Source organism: Agelaius tricolor, unplaced genomic scaffold, assembly GCF_023055355.1.
Source record: "Agelaius tricolor isolate 1412-34295 unplaced genomic scaffold, bAgeTri1.0.p SCAF_16, whole genome shotgun sequence".
Taxonomy (NCBI): Eukaryota; Metazoa; Chordata; class Aves; order Passeriformes; family Icteridae; genus Agelaius; species Agelaius tricolor.
Window position 1 is genome coordinate 8,015,618 of NW_027269276.1, and position 18,883 is coordinate 8,034,500.

The window sequence follows — 18,883 nt, forward strand, 5'->3', positions numbered from 1 at the left end:
TCACCTGCTGCACCGTTTGGGTTTTGGCCCCTGCATGTTAATACAATATTATTGAAAACACGTTTTACACCCTGCTGCCTTGTCACAGTGACAGATGTTGACAGCACCCAAGCCTGGTGGAACTACAAGAGCCCTGAATTTAGGCCTGGTATCTATTAGTGATTTATTTAGCAGAAGCAGAATTATGGCTATGCTGATAAACCAGTAGGCCTCCCCACCAGAAATTACCTCTGAAGCTAATGGAATAATAAACAAATCCAGGGCAATATGATAGACTAGAATATTTGTCTCATGTTGCAGTTGTTCCAGGATTGAGCAATTGACAAGTGGGTGCAAGATCAAGCTGAAAACAAGTGATACACACATAGTAACAGTGTAATCATCGTGGATGCAACCATGACACAGAAGGGAGTGATGCAAATGGTCAGGCTGTAAGCATGGAAGGGTATGTCAATTAGTAGGGTAGAAATGCTAAAGAGATTAATATGTTAAGTAGGATATAAAAGCCAGATTGAAGGATGTCCTTCAGAGGTGATCTTGTGGGATGATGATCTTTCAGCACTGGGCTGTCTCAACCCATCAGCTGGAAGGACTAATGTGCATATAGTGAGCCAGCCTTGCCTCATAACCCTGGTCTGTCCTTGAACAGAGGTGACAGTTCGGCCTCTACAGCAGCAACAGCTGACTCTTAACTTGTTTGTTAACTTATTCCTCTCATCCATCCAGCAGTAATTCCAATTGTCTAACTGAAGAGGAGGCTGAGGAAGTTAAAAAAAAAATCTATTTAGCCTTACCTAGTCTGGCAAGCCATGGCAGGGATAAGGTCTATTGACAGTTCTATAAAAACACTAAAAGAGGTTTTGTGGCTCAAGGTAGGTTAACTACAGGAAACACAAGGCCAGGAGCTGTTTTACTGGAAGGAGCAAGTGAAGAAGTTCTTATCCCTCTAGATACCGGGTACTTACTTTTCCGGCCAGAGCTCATGCTAGATTCCAACTGCTTGAGTTTCATTACCAGCTTCTTTTTATCGGCTTTATTCTCTATTAAATAGCTGAGCAACATGCATGTGTACTGAGTGGCTCTGGAAGGGAAAAGACGAGGAGAGGGCGAGACACAGGTGAGACACGGACAATCACAGGATGGCAGCAGCAGGACAGGTTTATTCCACAGACTCAGAACTGTCAGGCTCGGAAGGAGACTACGCAGTACAAACCCCACTGTCAAGGCAGGATCCCCTGGAGCAGGTGACACAGTGACAAGGGAGGTTTGGGATGTCCCCAGACAGGGACGCTCCAGGCTCTCCCAGGGCAGCTGCTCAGCGCTCCGCCACCCGCAATGTATAAAAGTTCCTCCTCACGCTGAGGAGGAGGAAAAAAAAAAAAAACAAACTTGTGTTTTAGTTTAGGGCCACTGCTCCTCGTCCTGTCGCTGGGCACGGCGGAGGAGGCTCGGTACCATCCTCGGGCAGGGCAGGAGGTGCCCGGGGCCCGCGGCGGGGCCGGGCTGCCTGAGGGGCCGGGCGGGACGGGCACGGCCGCGAGGCGGCTGACGGTCCCTGGCTCTGTGCCGGGGCTCCCGGGGAGCACGCCTGTCCCCAGACTCACCGGAAGAGCTGGTCGCGGCCCTGACAGCGGTTGGTGAAGCTCACGAAGCCCTCCATGGCTCGGCGGCACGGCGGGAGCAGCGCGGGGGCCGCGGCCGCTCCGCCCCGCCGCGGCCGGGCCCCGCCCCGCCGCGGAATGCTCCGCTGCGCGCCGCGTTCCCGGCCGGGCTGCGGCACCGAGGGGCCGTTACCATGGCAAGGTCAACGACGGAGCAGCGGCGGTGTCACCGCTAAAGGCTTCCCCCGCCCCGGAGCCGCCGGCTGACCTGCGGCGGATCCTCCCGGGAAAGCCAGAGGAACCCGGCACGGCCCCTCGGCCCCCGGCACGGCCCCTCGGCCCCCGGCCCCGCTCCGAGGTCAGGTGCGCCCGTGTGCGTATGGCCCCGCTGCAGAGGTGAAGCTCGAAAGCACCCGGTGTCTTGGAAATGAAGTGTATAAAACTCCCAGTGAGAGCACCTGCTCTCAGAGTTAATCGTTGGGATTTTACCCAGGCCGAATAAATCCTGAGTAATTAATGAAGAATAAGATAATATTTTTGGATATTTCTGAATGCTTTGCCATAATTCTTATACATGCTTGTGACAAAGTTTTTGGGCTCTCTTTACCTGCAAATTCCTGTGTGGCTGAGATGCCCAGAGCAGGACAAAACCCCCGGGAAACAGAGGTGATACAAGGAGAATTGAGCTGTGCAGAGCAGGGTTGCTCTGGCTATCAATACTGAAGGGAAACCCCTTTAGACATCATTAATAAAAATTTCCCCCATTACCTCATGCAAGAAAGTATTGAAGGTCTCTTTGTTCTTCTGCATCCAGGGTGGTTCTTGCATCCGTGGTGCGTTTTGCATCTGCAAAAGGAGAACCATGGCAGTGAATAGCCGGCAGCATCCCCTGGAGATTCCCCCACCATCTGGAAAGGACTGGCCAAAGGAAGAGGAGGAAAATTTCTTCCTGCTGGATCCCGATCGAAAGCGTGATGTGCTGCCACAGCCCTTCAGGATGATCCACAAACTAGTGATGCAGGTTTTTGAGAGTGCTGTGGAAATCATTGAAGAAAGGGAGATGCTCCGAGAAGCACAAAAACGAAAGGTCCAGCCCATAAAATGCTTTCCTACAGCTGAATTCCAGGTACAGAGCCAGCATTAACCACCACAGCAGATCTTGTCATTCTTCTGCTCATGACCTTCCCCAGAATGAGCCACCATCTCACTGGCTCAGTTTAAAAGCCTGCAGCTTCCCAGCTTGTCTGGCAGGTTCTGCTTCCCACCCAATCATCACACCTCTCTAGGTATTAAACACTAAATTCACCTTCTGCTTCCCGGGCTGGCTCCACCCTTGTTTGCTGGGGAGAAGGTGATTAGTCAGTGGCACACAAGTGGGCAAGCTCAGCTCTGTGAGCTCTGCTGAATGCTCCAGTGGGAGCAGAATGACAGTGCTGCCTTCCCCATGAGGATGTGGGGGTGTCCAGGAGGACACTCTGGTGTCTGTGATTGCCTGGGGGAGTTCAGCATCCATCACAGCTCTGCCCTGGAATGGAAGGGCTCAATGCTCCTGAGTTCTTGGCCTTTAGAGCCCCTTCTGTTTGTGGAAAGGGGAAAGATGGGACAAAACTTTCTCATTCCTAACACAGACCAATCTCTGTGATAGAGATGAGAGACCCTCCCTTGCTCTTGTGGGGGAAGAATGTGTCAAAAGCTTTCCCTTGTGGAATAGATCAGCATTTTCTGGTGAAAAGGCTGAAAAGGAATACATCATTAACATAGCTGGTGAGAATGCAGTTGGGTACACTCATCTTTTCCCTTTTTTGCTAGGTAACTGAAAGAGCCAATTGCCTTGCAGTGTCTGGAAAATACATCTTTGTGGGTCTGTCCGTGGGTCTGGCTGCCTTCAGCAGGTGTGACTTGAAGGATGTCTGTGCTTGGGATGCAGCCCAGACAGAGATCTGTGCCATCCATGCCTCGGCTCTGGGCAGTGAGTGCCACGTCCTGCTTGCTGTGGATGAAATGGGTCAGTGTGCCCTGGGGTTCCCTGCCCTGGCTGGGGATGAGCTGTGCTCTGGGGCTGAACTGGCAGTGCCACAGAGCACTGCTGGCTCAGGAGCAGCATTAGGGAGGCTGAGAATGTTCCTAGAAAGCCCTGCAGAGAGGGCGTTGGACAGCTAGCAGATTGCAGGGTGGCAGAGTGGCCCTGGGGCCTTGTGATTAGCAGGGCTGTAGGTTTGGTGGCCTTTGGGGCACAGCAGGGGCAGGTGCAGAGCTGAGGGTGAAGCACAGTGAAGTTTAGGAGCATCTTGGGCTGGGCAGAAAGAACTCTTGCTCAGTATGGCCTGCACCTGAACGAGTTTGTTGGTCAATCTGAAAGTTGTCGGCTCTGGTGGAGACACTTCAGACTGGCTTATCCATCTCTGTGCACAACCAAAGGTTTACTGGTGCTTGCATAAGGAAACCAGCAAAAGTTTAGTGCTGGAAAGAGTGGGATGCTGTTCCTTGGGCCCAGGGAGTAATGTAATCCTGCTCACTCTCCTGCACATGTTGTAACAGCCATCTCCCAAGAGCATGGCTAACATTCATTCACTTTCCTCTCCCTCCTCCTGCTGCTTCTGTATTTCTATTTCAGGGCTTGCCTGGCTCTTCTGCTTTCACAAGGAAAGCTTCCTGCTCATTAAAACCCTGAATGAAGTGGTAAGTGCTGAACTAATTCCATGCACAGGCTGGGAAGTAATCAATCATGAGGAGCACCAGTTGCCCTCAGAAATTTATTCATAGGCAGTAGTGCTCCAAGACTGCTGCCCAATATTTACTTTCGTTCTTCCAGCAGTCTAGCTGGCCTTCAGCCTGTTGAGAATGGTGTGAGAGCTCTCTGAATCAGTGACCTGGCTTTGATCAGCCTGTTTTTCCTTGGCAGGAGGACATCAGCCAGCGAAGCCCTTGTGTGGAGGTGGTGCTGTCCCGAGGAGGTGATTATGCAGGAATCCTGCTGCAAGGCAAGTGCAGCAACACGCTGTGTTTGGAGACTCTTGTGTTCCAACACAGGGGCAGCAGCAATGTTTTTAGAATGCTGCAAGTGGTCTGGGTAGCCAGGGATCCTGTTTTAATCCTCCCAGTTCCTCCTCTGGCTTAAGGAGCAGCCCCTGCCACTCCCTGTCCCTTCCAAAACGCTCGGTGTGCACAGGGCTGGTCCCAAAAGTGAGCTGTCTGGAGCTGGTCACTGCAGTCCCCAGCTCTCAGTGAAAGCAGTTTTCCTCTCTCCAGAAGTACCAAACTCAGTTCTTCCTCTGCTTTGCTATGGCTCTCTTTTACATGGGAAGAATTTTCTCTGTAGATACAGGCCAGAGAGCAAAGAGAACCTCTAAAAACACTCCAAGAAACTCCTTGTTACCATGTTCTTCTGTTTCATGGCAGCTGAATCCGTGGCAGGCAGGTTTTCTGGACCTGTGTTTGAGGGGATCTGCCTGGGCACATGCTGAGAATGAGACATGTAGCAGAGAATTAATGTGAGACGATGCCTCACTTTCTACTTTCTACTCCATTACTCAGAGGCTACAAGTCAGGTTCTTGACTGAGTAGCTTAATGGAATTTCTTTGATGGGTGTGGGACCTTGAGGATTGAGCTGGAGGCTGAGATGTCAGTCTCAATCAAGCATGTCAAGCCTTAAGTGAGAGGAGAGGAGGGCTGCATGCAGTTCACAGAGATTTTATATTTCAAAAAATACACTGATCTTTTTATAAAGGATAAAAGATAACAGAGGCTGCTTGCCTGAAAGACCTTTCCTCCTCATTTCCAATTGCTTAACATGGTTTCCCCATGCAGACAGCACAGAAGCTTGGCTGGAGATCTACCAATTGCCTAAGGACTCCTGGCTGACAGAGATGGAAGAGAACTCAGGAGCTGCAGAAGAGCTGGCTTGGAGTGAGAGGAGGTTGAGCTCCTCATCTGTGGTATAAAACAGTTCCATCTTCCTCTGTGATGTTTTTTTAAGACCTTTTTGCCCACAGCTTTTCCCCTAAGCCTTGCTGCTGCAGACAGAGACAGCCTGACCCAGCCTGAACCCTCGTGCTGGCCCAAGGGGATGGTGTGTATGTGTGTGTCTGCAGCTGCTGCAGCTGCCCATCCCACATTTCATAAGCCTTTGTGCCATTGGGAGGTGTTTACTCTCCCAAGACAGGCTTTCCAAAGAGATTCCCTTGGTCCCAGGGCTCGTGTGGTGTGTGTGGTGTTCCTGCTGCCCCTCCCTGAAACTGGCAGCTCATTTCTCAGCAGCATTGCTCCATCTGAGGGGGCCCTGGGTAAGGGCATTCCCACAGGGCTTCTCCCTTGTGTTACTGGGGGAAGGAGGAGTGGGAACCAGGCAGGATGCCTCTGTTTGGGAGTCTGAAGCAAGGTTTGTGTTTTAGATTCCATACAAGAAGAGCCTGGTGGGGTCCCAGCCTCACCCACCTGAGCAGGGCAGAGTCTCTGCCTGTGTGCACTAATCACAGTCAGCTCTGTTCTTTGGCAGAAAACTGAGGAGCTGCATGGACACAGCTCTGCAGAGATGGTCACTGGCCTCAGGGACTGTCCTGAGCTGCCATGGGAATTTTAAGTGCTGGGTCAGTGCTTAACCCTCCCCCTTATCACTTTCACCCTGCAGGATTTCACCTCTCAGCACACAGACATCTCCTTCCCAGCACCCTGAGCTAACCCTCTGTCATAGCAGCCTCCCAACTCTTTCCTCTTTCCTCTTCCTTCAGCAAAGACTTTCCTGGACATTTAAGAGGGAACTGTTCCTCAGCCTTGTCCTCAGGGCAAACACCCTGCTTAACTTAGTGAAGCCAAAACCAAACACTCAAGCATTCTCTCTTTGCTGATTCTGTGCAAAGTGTCCAAGTTCCTGCCCCTTCCTGCTCAGACTGGCTGATTATTAAGCCAGACCTTTTCTGTTTAGCCCAGTGTGAATGTGTGTGGAATGATGTGATGGGAACACACTGGTGTTGTCCCCCTGTTACAATTTTCTGTTCCCAGCCAAGCATATATGTGACCTCCTCGAGTCTTGGGCTCTGTGAAGTAAAATCTGGTTCTTGCTTTCAGGAAACACCCTTCAACCTTTAGTCCTGCTTCTTTTTCTTTTTTTTTTTTTTTAAATTTTTATTTTTTCCCCTTTATTTTCTGAGCATTGCTGTGACTCACACAGGCCTGTGCTGCAACAGGAATAATTGAGAATGGCACAAAGACAGGAGTCTGGGCAGGACATCCTTGCAATGTAGTTGAGAAAGTAGTGATGCCCTGAAGCTTCTGTGTCTTGGCCTGAAGAATGAGCCCAAACCCAGTATCTCCCAGACAGTGCCAGCCATCCTTTGCATACACAAAAGAGTTTTCCCTAAATTCTTTAGGGAGCACTTGATTCCCATGAACAGGTGAAAACTCATCAGTGTAGCACACACCACAGTTCTCAGGTGGGCACTTTTCTGTTGCAGGAGCTTCCTGTGCCTGCAATCCATGATGATATAAAGCTGGATCCCCCAGAGCTGCTGCTGACAGTGAGGCCACCCAAACCCATTACAGGTCAGGACTGAGTCTGTGTGTGCAGCCTGGTTCAGGGGGCAAAGGCAGCATGGCCTCTGTAAACACAGAACAGGTCAGAAAGTCTCAGTAACACAATCCCTGGTCCTTTCCTGACCTGTCTAGTTACATGTGATCCTGTAGTGGGAGCTGCTTCCTCCCAGACCATCTCACCTGTCACCTTTGCCAGCACAAAGTGCTTTGGAGTGTCTCAGATGGGTGTCACTGGAGAGGGAGGAGGCTGCTTCCTAGATCTAGCAGCACTCCTGTTCATCACTCTGAGCCCTGGAGTTATAGAGAAATGCCAAGGATGAGGAGGGGGCAGGCTTTATGTTGGAAAATGCCGCAGAGAGGCAAGGTGAGTGGGGTCCTCAGAAGTCTTGCCCTAATCCCTGCATTCAAATACTGGAAAATGAACTTGTGATAGGGAAAGTCCCATACATGATAAAGTGTTTTCTGCCTCAAGACCGTGCCACCCCCAAGTGCCTTCATGCTGTTTGCTTCATGGTTTCTGCTTCTCCAGGACTGTGCTTTTTCCCTTTGTATTCCCAACCCAGGCACTAGTTTTAAAGGCCCTTTGGATGCCTTGAAGGAAGTGGGTGATGGCAGCACGCTTGGCTTGGGGTACAACCACCTAATCAAGGATTCCCAGTGGGAGCTGCAGGAAGCAATCTTCTGTAGCACTTACCAGGAGTATCTGGAGGCTGAGGGTGTGACCAAGGAGGAGATCCCCAGGTGAGTGGCATCACCAGCCAGGATTCAGTCCATGAGTCACCACACAGGGCACTGGGCTGTATAGATGGAGGCCTCTGTCTTTGCTTTGCTTCCTTCATCCCAAGGCTTCAGGGCAGGGGGCTGGAGCCGTTCCAGGTCTTGTCATAGTGCTGTCTACTTATCAAAGCCTTTCTTTTACATATATCTCTTCCTTTTTTCAGATATGCTACCTTTCATTTCCTCCTTCCTAGCCGGATCCTGATGGGACCAGAAATGGAAGTAGAGCCAGGTAATCCAAATGGACAAAAAGCTGTTAATCTGTGGAGCACAGTCATTGCATGACATTGAGCTCCAGTGAGAGCTCAGTGGGCCTGGCTTGCATCCACTCTAAGTTCCATCTCCAAGGATGTAAATCTGGGTAAAACTGTCAGCTCTAGGACTTATAAGTCAGTTACAGGCATGGAGTAAAAAAAACCTTATCTTTATATTTTAAATGAATTCCACAACCTTCTCCCTGAAAAAAAACCCAAAAACCCAAATCAAAACAATCCCCCCAAAAAATGAAAAAGGAGACATATAGTCAAGATTAAAAAAAACCCAACCAAACAAACCAAAAACCAACAAAGGGAGAGTTTGTTCTGGTTTAGTTTCTGTGTGAGCAGAATTTCTATCAGGAGTAGCATGAAAGCTCTAATGAAAGCTTTCTAATGGTGTTTTGGTGTCCTGGATTGTTCCTTTCTTTGTCCCCAGTCTTCTTCTCTTTTTGCCATCCCCTTCTCTGTACCAGATATTCCAGTTGGCATCGGTGTGCATTGGTATGGAAACCACAATTTCTGCTTGTACTTACTCAACCCTTCACTCAAGGACAAAGCAGGTAAGAAAGTTTTGCTTTCTCTAGCAGAGCACTCTGTGGGGAGTGGGAGTGTTCTGTGACCAGGGGCTCTCACTCTGCCAGGTCTTCATGATTCAGGGAAATGAGGAATTGGCAGGAAAGCTGACTCGTATCTTGTGGGTTAGGCTGGTATTTGGGTTGTGGGGCTCTGTGTTGCACAGACTGGCAGTGTTTTTATGAAGCCACTCTGGCAGGAGGCAGCAGAATGGTGCATGTTTGATGAGAAAAATGGATGCTAGTACTATGTGAGAGAATGTTCTGCACCTTCTTACAGTTGTCTCTCTTCATGCCATTCTGTTTAGGCTCTGATCTGAAACCTGATGTTGTATGGCCATGTGCAGCTCCAATTGCATGCTCAGCTGTCAGTTCCTGCTCCAGGTACCTGGCACTGGCAGGTGAAGATGCAACAATAACTATTTGGGATAAGCACCTAGGTGAGGCTGCCCTTTGGGATTGTGTATTGGGATCACTGTGGGTATATCGCACCTTTGCCTAGGAGTTTGAAGTTCAGACTTAGTGTGAATAAAGGGCTGGTGGTGAGTTTACAAGGAAATCTGAAAATAGTTTTGATTCAGTCATCTATTGGATGCTTGGCCAGCACAACTGCCCTGGCCCCTGCAGAACCATCCCCATGCAGGGCAATGCAGGGGCTGGAACTGCTGCAGCAAGGACTGATCAGTCCTGCCCTGAGGCTTGAGACAGTGCCAGTCACTGCTTTGCCACTGCACTCTAAGGTCACTTTTGAGACTGTTGTGGCACCACAGTTCAGGCTGCCATCAGTGCTAGTGTCATCCTGCCATGATGCAGGCACTGTCCTGGCACAAGAATCCTCTTCTGCCATCTGCTTGTTCTCCCTCTGAGTGGGCCACACTCCAAACTAAGCTTTGCTTGGATAAATGACCAGTTCCTTTTTTCTCCCTCCCTTCCTCAGGATACCCACTGTCTGTGACTGCCATTCTAGAGGAACGTTTCATCCGTAGCATCCACTTTCTGTATGGTTCTGCCAGTGATGAGACACGTGGTGCAGATCCTGTCTATTGTGCTGCAGATCCTGTCTGTGCCATCATACAGCTCCTAGTGCTGTGTACAGACAGCTCTTTCTATTTGGTGAGAGCACCCAAGGCTGGCAAGTCCAGCATCACACTCCTGGCAGACAGGTGAGGTGCTCTCATGGTTTTAGTGGTCCAGTCTGACAGGGAACCCCAGATTTCTGTGGAGTAGAGAACTTCCTGCTGTTTTCACCCAGATGGCTCTGCCATGCTGCTGTCAGCAGCAAGTGTGGTTTTGGTAGTGCTAAAATTCAGTGGTTTGCCAGAATTTGGGGTGTTTCTGGGTTCTTCTGTGCACCAGAACACAAATACTTCTAGCACAACTCCAGGGCTGATGCTGAACTATTTGTGTCTCTGCTGGATACCCAGGGGAATTTTTTCTTCCCTCTTCTGCCCTTAACAGAACACCATCCCCTAGAAGCCAGAGTAAACATTTATTGCCATCTTTCTATCATTTTTGTGTTCACTTATCCCCCTGCTCTGATGACTCTGGGTTCATGCCTCCCTGGCAGGCAGGGATTTGTATGTCCAATGTAGTTCCCAGGCAGGTTTGCACAGGGATGGGCCCCAGGGGTTCCTGCCCAGGAGGAGACAGGCTTTGTCTCCTGGCAGGGACTATTTGCCAGTCAGTGTGCCACAAATTGCCACTGTCATTATCACAGCCTCTCAGTACGTGCCAGGTACATGCAACAGCAGCATAAACCTGTCTCTCTCACAGGCCTGAAAATCCAAATCTTACTGTCAGTGCAGTGATGCCTGTCCTGGCCTTCCCCAGTGCAGTGAGTATTACTGCCAGCTCTCTTCACTCTGGGTGGGAACTCATGTCCAGCTGTGCTGGGACCTTGTTTCCAGCAAGGGCAGTAACTGGGTACCTAGAGATAATGAGCAGGGCAATCAGATCCTCACATCCTTTCCAGCTTCCAAATATTTTTGGTGTGAAGACTTCCTGCTCCAGGTCTGTGTGTAGCTGGTAATGCTCAAAGGACTTCTCTTCCATGATCTTACTCTGTACCCCTGGCACTTGTGCCCTCTAACTGGCCACTGAGGTGCACACGGACAGGTGAAGGTGGGAGGGTTCAGCCATGAAGCCTCAGGCATCAGGGTCAAATATGAGGGGGCATCCTGGGGAGGAAGGTACAAACACAACCTGACAAGTGGCCTCAGAAAATTTGCAGGCATGGGGAGGAAAGGACTGATAGCCACTCACCATAGCAGTTGTGCAGAAGGCTGGATCCACCTCATTTCTAATGTGCCCTGTTGCCCTTTTCCAATCCAAACCTCCAGCAGTTTTGGTCCAAGTTCCCTGCAAGGGCTGTTCTTCATCTCTGTCACCCTATGACCATTGGGCAGGCAAAGAAAACAGCATCATAGTTGGGGATGTGAAGTCTTGGATGTCACCTCAAGTCCTTTATACTGAAAATGTTTTTCACTTGTTTTACACCTACTTGTCAATATTGCTGCTTCAGGTGCTGATCTTCTGCTGGGATGGCACAGTGTCCCTGATGAACACTGACACATCACAGACTGTTTACTGCTTCTGCACCCCACCTTCTCATGCTGTAGCACCTGCCTGGCAGCCAGTGTTCACAGTGGATAGTGCCAACTGCTGCTTGCTGCTCCGAGGTGGGTGACACCTTGGGGTGGTCATAGGTACACCATCACTGGGTGCTTTCAGCTGTGCACTGGTCCATGATTGTTCTTGTTGGGAGATTCCTGAACAGTAGCTCACTGTTCTTGTCTCTGTCTAGGAGATGAGCACCAGCATGTGGATGAATTTTTCCAGACCAAAGCAACTCAAAGCACCATCTTCCTTTTTGACTTCAACTCCTACCCACTGAAGGAGGCTTTCCCAAAGAAACCAGATTTGCATCTCAAACCCATGCAGGAACTGCAGTGGATTGAGAGATGTAACATTTTCTTACGTGATAGGTTTCGCTTTCTGCCTGAGAGGTAAGTGCACCTTACCTGCATTATTGTCAGCTGTGGTGCTGCTGAGTTCATGCAAGGGCTCACCCTGGAGCTTCTGGGTTGTTCTGTGTGCTGTGAGACATTTGTGTCTGAGAAAGGTTGGTGTTCAGGCAGCTGGATTCCTGACAGCCACCCAGAACCCTTCCTCCTCTCCCTTCTGTCCTTGCTAGAACAGGTTCAGCTGTAAGTCAGGATGCAAGTTCTGATGTGATTTTGTGCAGCACAGTTTGTACAGGCTTGCCAGGGAGTATGATCCTCACGTGTTTGTGTCCTCCTTTAGACCCCACAGCCAGGCAGAGCTGGGATCTCTTTGTGCCTCTCTCACCCCCGCATTCCGGGGTCCATGTGATGTTTAAGTGGTTGGTGTTGGGGGTTCCTCGGTTGGAGGAGGTCCCCGCAGCCTCGGGGCTGGAGCATCGCGCCGCTGCCGTCATTAGATGGCACTGTGACATCTCTTTTTGGGCTCCTTTGCCTTGAATTCTGCTGGGAACCTGGAGCTAGACCCGTGTCAGTATTTTGTATCTTTTCTCTATGCTTTAATTTTCCAATTCGAAACGAAACAGATGCGACATTACAGCACATATTTATTACCTGGTAGCCTTCCCTAATTCCTTGTCTCCAGGGTGAATGCTGGAGTTGTCTGGCTAGTTAAGTGCTAGTTAAGTGCAGAAAAGTTCCAACCTATGCTACCAGCCACAAGTTGTGTCCCTCCTTCTCAAAGTCCTGGAGAGGAGACTCTTGTCTGCCTTACACCACAGAACTGGGGAGTCCCCACCTCCAGGGATATCTTGCTCCCTGGGAACTGAGAGCTGAAGCCAGAGCTGTGCAAATACAACTGCAGTGGGACCTGTGTCCACAGAGATCTAGAGACAGCAGAAATTCAGAGGTCCTTGCTGTCAGGAGCAGTGAACTTGACTATTGATTGGCATGAGGGAATCACTGAGATTTTTGGGCACAGGGAGTAGAACTGCTTAACCAGTAGTGAGCCCCAGTGGCTCTTGGGGATGTTGTCTGAGCACTGGGGGAATGTCAGGGACTGTTTTTGTTTTAACCACCCTTTCCACACCTTTGTAGGCAGGAGGTACTGCTGGAAATGGAGAACCAGGAATACTGGGATTGTCTGCAGGCACGGGCAGCTGCCATGGACAAGGAGAGAGAGAAAGTGAAGGGAGAGAAGAAGCAGTAGCCAGCCTTGGATCCTGAGGGCCAGGCTCATGATCCAGCACTGACATTTTGATAGACACTCCATTGCAATCATCTCTCTCCCAGAGATGTGGAGCATCAGAGCAATCTGGTATGTCACAATAATAGGGTGCACCTTAATAAAGCCTTTCCTCCATTAAAATTCTCTTGCTTTTCACAGGATTAGCATTTTGTCAGACTCTGATTTTCTGTCCTTGTGTTGCTGGAGCTCACCAGTGGGTGTCATCTTCTGTTCCTACCCACATGGACAGCCATCAACATCCTTGTGCTTAACCAGAAACCTTGTCCTATCAAAGGAGGCAGCAAATTGCTGTGGAGGTGTCTTCCCTCAAAGCATGGCAGTGCTAAGCAGCAGTGACACTGCAGAGTGTGACAGGCCTGGCAGAGGATGTTCTGCAGTTGTTTCTCTTGACTTCAAAGCAGGCAGTTTTGGGATAAGACTACTTAGGAATTGCAGCCTGGGAGGCCCATGAAAAAGCTTCAGTCTTTTTACAACTGATCATGCTTCTGGATGACTGCCTAACCCACAAAGAATCTGACAAATCTCCCAGGAACAGCTCCAGTCTGTGTGCAGAGGGAACATCTTTTTGTCCTCCCAGGTCTCCCTCTAGTGCCCCCCACAAAGGTTCAGGAGAGCATCAATTCAAGGTTGCCAGGAATTCAGCACAGACTGTGCTGTGTAGATGCTCTCATGCCAAGGTCCCATTTCAGTTTTTCATAGCAAGTTGTCTTGTTTTGGGCTGAGTTTTGATGAGATGTTTCAGCTCATCCTCTGGAAATGAATCAATCAGCCAAGCTGTTGGGGAGGTAGGAAAAGGGAGAAGCATTCCATTTGTTTCACAGCCTCAGATGCCTGGCTTTGCTCTGGAGGAGGACAAGCTATTTGAATTAAACCTTCCTGTTTGCTACCTTTGTGAAGGCTCTGAGGCCTGTAGTAAAAGCTTTTGTGCTGTCATTTTCCATCTGCCACAGATTACAGCTTCACAGCTCATCTGATTGTCACGGATATTGGGCCTGGGCTGTGTGAGCTCTTGCCATCTGCCTCAGTGCAAAGCTGGGAGGGTGAGCCCACACCACCCTCAGTGCCTGTTTAAACCCAGCCACCTGGGTCAGCACTGAGTGAACAAGGAGCACTCCTTGATCCTTCCTTCTGTTCTTGCTGTGGTGGCCATAGAGCTTAATTATTTTGTTTCTATGGTACTTTCAGAAACAACAGACCTTCTGCCATAGCCAGGCATTGGGGATTACTCAGGGCAGGAATTCCTATTCCTACATTGCTTCCCATGCTGCAGAAAGCCAGCACAACAAATACATGGCCCCTTGAGCAGCACTGTGGGTCTAGTTCTTGCTATTTGTGCAAATATAAAGGGCCTGGGGATCTGTGCCATTAATCCTGCCCCATCTGCTTTTCATCCAGAAGAGGAGCAGGGCTTACCTGGCATCAGAAGAGGCAGGACAGGATCAGCTGAACAGTTAGATGTGTACTGTGCATCCACCAGTTTGTGTGTATTCCTCTCAAGAAGTACTTGTTTGTTTGCAGTTAGAATTTGCTCTAAGATTCTAATCATGTGCTTGGCCAAGATAACTAGGAGCTGGCAGGCTCCACAGAGAAAGGAAAACAACAAGCAGCTGCAGGAGGCTGATGAAGAGCCTTTGTTTTAACTCATGATTTCAGCAGGGGACCATTTGTTTCCTGCTTCTTTGAGGGATACAGAAAAATTGACATGCTCAGTGTGTTGACATGTGTGTGTTAGTGATGGAGCTCTGTGCTGAGCTCCACAGCATGTTCTGGAGACAAGCACAGGCACCTGATTGCTCCTTCAAACAAAATGCCCTTGGCAGCCATGCTTCTATTCCTGGTCACTATGAGCCCTAGGCAGCTGTGGGTCTGCTCCAATTTCAGCTGTTCTGCTGCTGGAAACTACAGAAAGGCCTTGAGTAGTATCATATATGTGTATCTCACCATCAAAAGATGAAATTGTGAATTCTGGCTGGGCCAGCTCCTAGCTCAGTGCCAAGTTCAGTGAACTCAGAGGTGCTCACGGTATAATAGGAACAATTTGGCTCTGTATTTTGAAAAAGCAAAGGACAGTTAAAAGATCAGTTGGTGGCTGGAGAAGGCTGTAAGGGAGGAAGAGGAGCTCAGATCCACAGGGAGGCGCTCGAGCAGCATCATTCAGCAGGGACAGGTCGGAGATGGTTTCGCTACGCGAGAAGGGAGACGAGGCTGTCGTTTAATCTCGCCAAATTATCTGCTGCTCTCTGCAAGAAGCCAAATGTCATCTTACTTCTTTGCATACTTGTGCTGTGAAGGCAGGGGAAATCAGAGGTTGATCTGATCTGATTCCCCTGCTCCTGGGGCCAGCAAAAGTTTGGGCTGTTTGGGTAAGGCACATCTGTGTCTGTTGGAAGGAGTGTGGCCCTCGGAAGAGCTGAAGTGCTGTGTGCTCTGGGATCTGCCCTCCTTCTTGCCTGTGTTGCCCATTTTAGTGCAACAATCCACGTATCCTGTAGTGTCTCAGCACACAAACCTGAAGCCATTCTGAGGAAGAAGATGAAAAGACCTCTGTGTCCTACCTGGGGGAAATAAAGTCCCTGCAGGGATATGGGATATGCAGTGATGCCTGGGGCAGGACAGTCCCAGCAAGTGCTTGCTTGGTTTGCTCTGGAAGTAGCAAGGGAAGGTCAAGCTGCCTCCCCTGCTCTATTAATTTGTGTCTAGATATAGGTAGACTATGTACTGCATCCCATTCCCAATTTCTGAAATAGCTCTCATTGTCCAAACTAGTGTCGCCTCATTACCTCTAATGCCAGTTCTCTGTACCAGGGTGCAGTTTCTCATCATCCTCTGAGCCCAGGCTGTTGCTGTTGGATTGTGCTCTTCAGCCAAGCCATGCAGATCCACTCTTTTAATCTTCCCTAATGCATTGTGCCAGGCACCTCAGTCTGGTTTAATTCTGGGCTTCTGCAAACCCTCCCAGTTTGTCCCTGTTTCTGTTCCAGTTTGATGGTGTACAGTGCCTCTTGTGCTGGTCTGTCTAGGACCTTGTGCATATTCACATGTGGTCTCACGTGGGGAGCCAGGTTCTGCTGGCCTTGATAGCAGATTTTGCAAGAGCAGGACAATTGGCTGGGATGAGAAACGAGCCATGTTTTTGAGGCCAAGATACAGGATGAGGTTGGCTGAGCTTAGCTGAGGGTGCTGCAGAGATAAGAGGTTTGCACGGTGACGGGGGCGATGCTGTGTTCTGGCTCTTGGCCCGTGGGTTTACAAGCACTCCATGCAGCTCAAGGCAGACAGTGCTCTGAGGAGCTCACACCCTGCACAAGCCAAATTCTGGGCCTGGGGTGAGGAGGAGCAGACTGGTTGTGCTGTAGGGGGGACTTGTCCTGGCAGGAGCCGGGTGCTCACGTGGCACACCTCTGTGCAGGGCCCAGGAAAGTCCATGGTCTAAGAGAAGGGGAAGGAGAATGACTCATGTCACTGCAGGGCTGCAGATCAGACAGGAGGGAAATGTACAGTGTCTGAGTAGTGAATTGGCTGTGCTGCCAAGTTTGAAACACTTCCACTGCCTCAAGCCTGTCAGACTAAACAGCTTGTTTTGTTAAAAGCTTCAGATCACCCTGCTTGGGCAAACTGCAGCTCTTCTGCATGTGAAGGCCCAGATTGTCAGAGGGAGAGGGGATAAATTTGTGTTGTTGAGAGGATGTTCATAGAAAAAGCAGATGTGTAGGGGGAAAACAAGTCCTGCACTGAGCAATGAGGAACATACGCTAATTAGGCAAGGAAGAGGAACCTGCTAGGTTGCAATCCTGACCTAACAACCAATTATGGGATAATATAGCACAGCAATACAGGGTAAACACTAAATGAAGGATGCTTCTGCATTAATTCCTTCTTGAAACACAGCCATCATTTAAAAACATCCGGCATCCTAATTTTGATGCCAGCACAGCCTGTGGTCAGTTGTCACAGCTGTTAAACTACCTGTGCTGTTTTAATTTGCAACCTGTTTCTGGTCTGAATAGGTCACACTCCAGCCTCCAGCTTGCTGGGTCTCTGGGAGATGGAAGAGCCCACCAGGAAAAAGTGTGGGATTTGTGGAGGGACTTAGAAGCCATGTGTGGGTGTGTGTAAAGCAGATGTAGGGGACTAAACAGCTCCAGTGTCCATGGAGGACCTTAGCAGTGGGTTCAGGTTAGAGGTGAGGGGAAATTTGCACTGGCTGTGGAGGCAACATAAGTGCAGATTTCTGGAGAGTCATGCAGCATCTATCAGTGGAGGGATTCTCCTGGCCTGGGAGATTCAGTAGGACAGAGGGTACTCTTGAATTCTTTCTTGCCCAGGTTCTCTGTGATTCTCAGTTTCTAGAAATGTAATGGACTGTGTTCCTGAAGTGTTTCCCACACATTCTGCATTTGGGTCCTTTCTCTCTTTGAAGGCTATAACATAGAGAAGGAAATGAGAAAAGCATTTCACACAATTCCTGGGACAGTGCAGAGAGGCACCAGGAGCAGGGCTGCAAACCAGGAAAAAATATTTGCAATTGTCCAAATGGGGATGGAATGTTCAGTTCCATCACTAGTAGCTTTTGCTCTTTATGGATCTCCCCCAAGACAGAGTCCTGGCAGAGACTGGGGCAGCGATGGTGAATGAGACAGGACTAAACAGATCTGCCAGGCTGTACTTCCCTCCTGGTTCAGTAACTTGTATCCTTCATGCTTCCCAGTGAGCAGGCAGTGCCTATCATGGTTTTGTCATTTTTTTTTTCCTCCCGGTCCTGTCTCTGTGGAAGTTCATGTTTTAGCAATTCATTTTGTTAAAATTATTTCTGCTAAAAGCATTGCCAGAAGGTCCCTTGGCACTGGCAAATGTTTGGAAAGGCTGAATTGTGTTGATCAGCATTGCAGACAAGCCCCCTTCCAGCAGATTAAATCAGAGTCAGTGCTGCTGAGTGGAGTAACAAGGGGTAAGGCAGGTATGAGTGATAAAAGGAGGAAGCCGAGAGTTATTTGGCTTTGCTATGATCACTTTAATCAGTGGTTTTCAGAAACAAGTTGTATTTTTCTTCAGTGCACATTACCAGTTGTAAATCATCATTCCTCAGGGATCAGAGAGGCTGAAGTTATTTACTTGTTGGAACCAGAATGAACAGATAGAGACCTACACATTTCCTTTACAAAATGAATCTGAATCAGAAGCTTTCCTCTCTATATTCTCCACCTCTTGAGGCAAAACCTGAAATCCTGATCTGGATTTTACACTTGCATCTATCACATCATTTTACACTTGCTATGATCACACTAATCCTAATCTTCCAGACTGGGGAAGAAACTATAAAGCCTAGCTGCCATTTAGGCTACCTGTTCTGCTTTTGTACTTCCATTTAGTCAGCCTTAACAGCAGTTTTTCTTTCGGAACACATTAAGACAGTCTCATTACAGCATAATTATTTTGTGGAAAGACATGCATCTTGTTGCCTCATACCAGAGCTTCTGGAGGAAAAAATACTAATGCAGCCTGCAGTTTGATTATCATTGTGGTGACAGTTGTTTTCCCATTTAATTTTGACTTTGCTTTCATTCTCTGGGAACAGAGTGATGGCTGGAGCCCCTCTCCCTCTTTTCAAAGATGCCATGCTGCAGCTAGGAAACATTCAGCAAGGCACTGGGGCAACACAACAGGAACATAAAAGGCACGTAATGAAATACAATGAATTGTTGGTGAAAAGATCAGCCAATTAATGCTTTCAGCTGTTGCAGCACAAAACCCCCCATATTCCCTCCCCCAAAGGTAGATCAAGTGCTGCTATGAATTCCTAAAGCCTCTTTAGAGAATTTAAATGCATCCTCCAGCTCTAAGCTGTGGACTCACGTAGCATTCTAGCAATATTGTTTTCCCAAGGATGAACTGTTCCTG

At 49.1% G+C, this 18,883-nt stretch overlaps 2 protein-coding genes across 4 annotated transcripts in view; one reads left to right on the forward strand and one right to left on the reverse strand.

Annotated features, from left to right (window-relative positions):
* Positions 1–1,769, reverse strand: part of PEX11A (peroxisomal biogenesis factor 11 alpha) — an 11,492-nt gene extending 9,723 nt beyond the window's left edge. The window contains exons 1-2 of one of the 2 annotated variants that reach the window (XM_071441328.1): positions 1,605–1,769; positions 966–1,081 (exon numbers count right to left, since the gene is read on the reverse strand). In XM_071441328.1, the coding sequence (XP_071297429.1) occupies positions 966–1,081; positions 1,605–1,660 (172 nt within the window). In that variant the 5' untranslated portion in view covers positions 1,661–1,769. The remainder of the gene's footprint in view (positions 1–965; positions 1,082–1,604) is intronic. The other variant, XM_071441329.1, reaches the window with a different exon arrangement.
* On the forward strand, positions 1,694–13,107 carry WDR93 (WD repeat domain 93). 2 transcript variants are annotated; one of them, XM_071441325.1, is made up of 16 exons: positions 1,694–1,964; positions 2,416–2,727; positions 3,411–3,606; positions 4,216–4,280; positions 4,504–4,586; positions 5,414–5,537; positions 7,053–7,140; positions 7,695–7,872; positions 8,073–8,140; positions 8,639–8,725; positions 9,046–9,177; positions 9,675–9,900; positions 10,511–10,571; positions 11,259–11,415; positions 11,541–11,742; positions 12,835–13,107. In XM_071441325.1, the coding sequence occupies exons 2-16, from the start codon at positions 2,464–2,466 to the stop codon at positions 12,944–12,946; spliced, it is 2,043 nt and encodes a 680-aa protein (XP_071297426.1). In that variant the 5' UTR covers positions 1,694–1,964; positions 2,416–2,463; the 3' UTR covers positions 12,947–13,107. The 2 variants fall into 2 exon arrangements, with proteins under 2 accessions (XP_071297426.1, XP_071297425.1); XM_071441324.1 differs by having other exon boundaries at positions 1,694–1,959.
* The last annotated feature ends 5,776 nt before the right edge of the window (positions 13,108–18,883 follow it).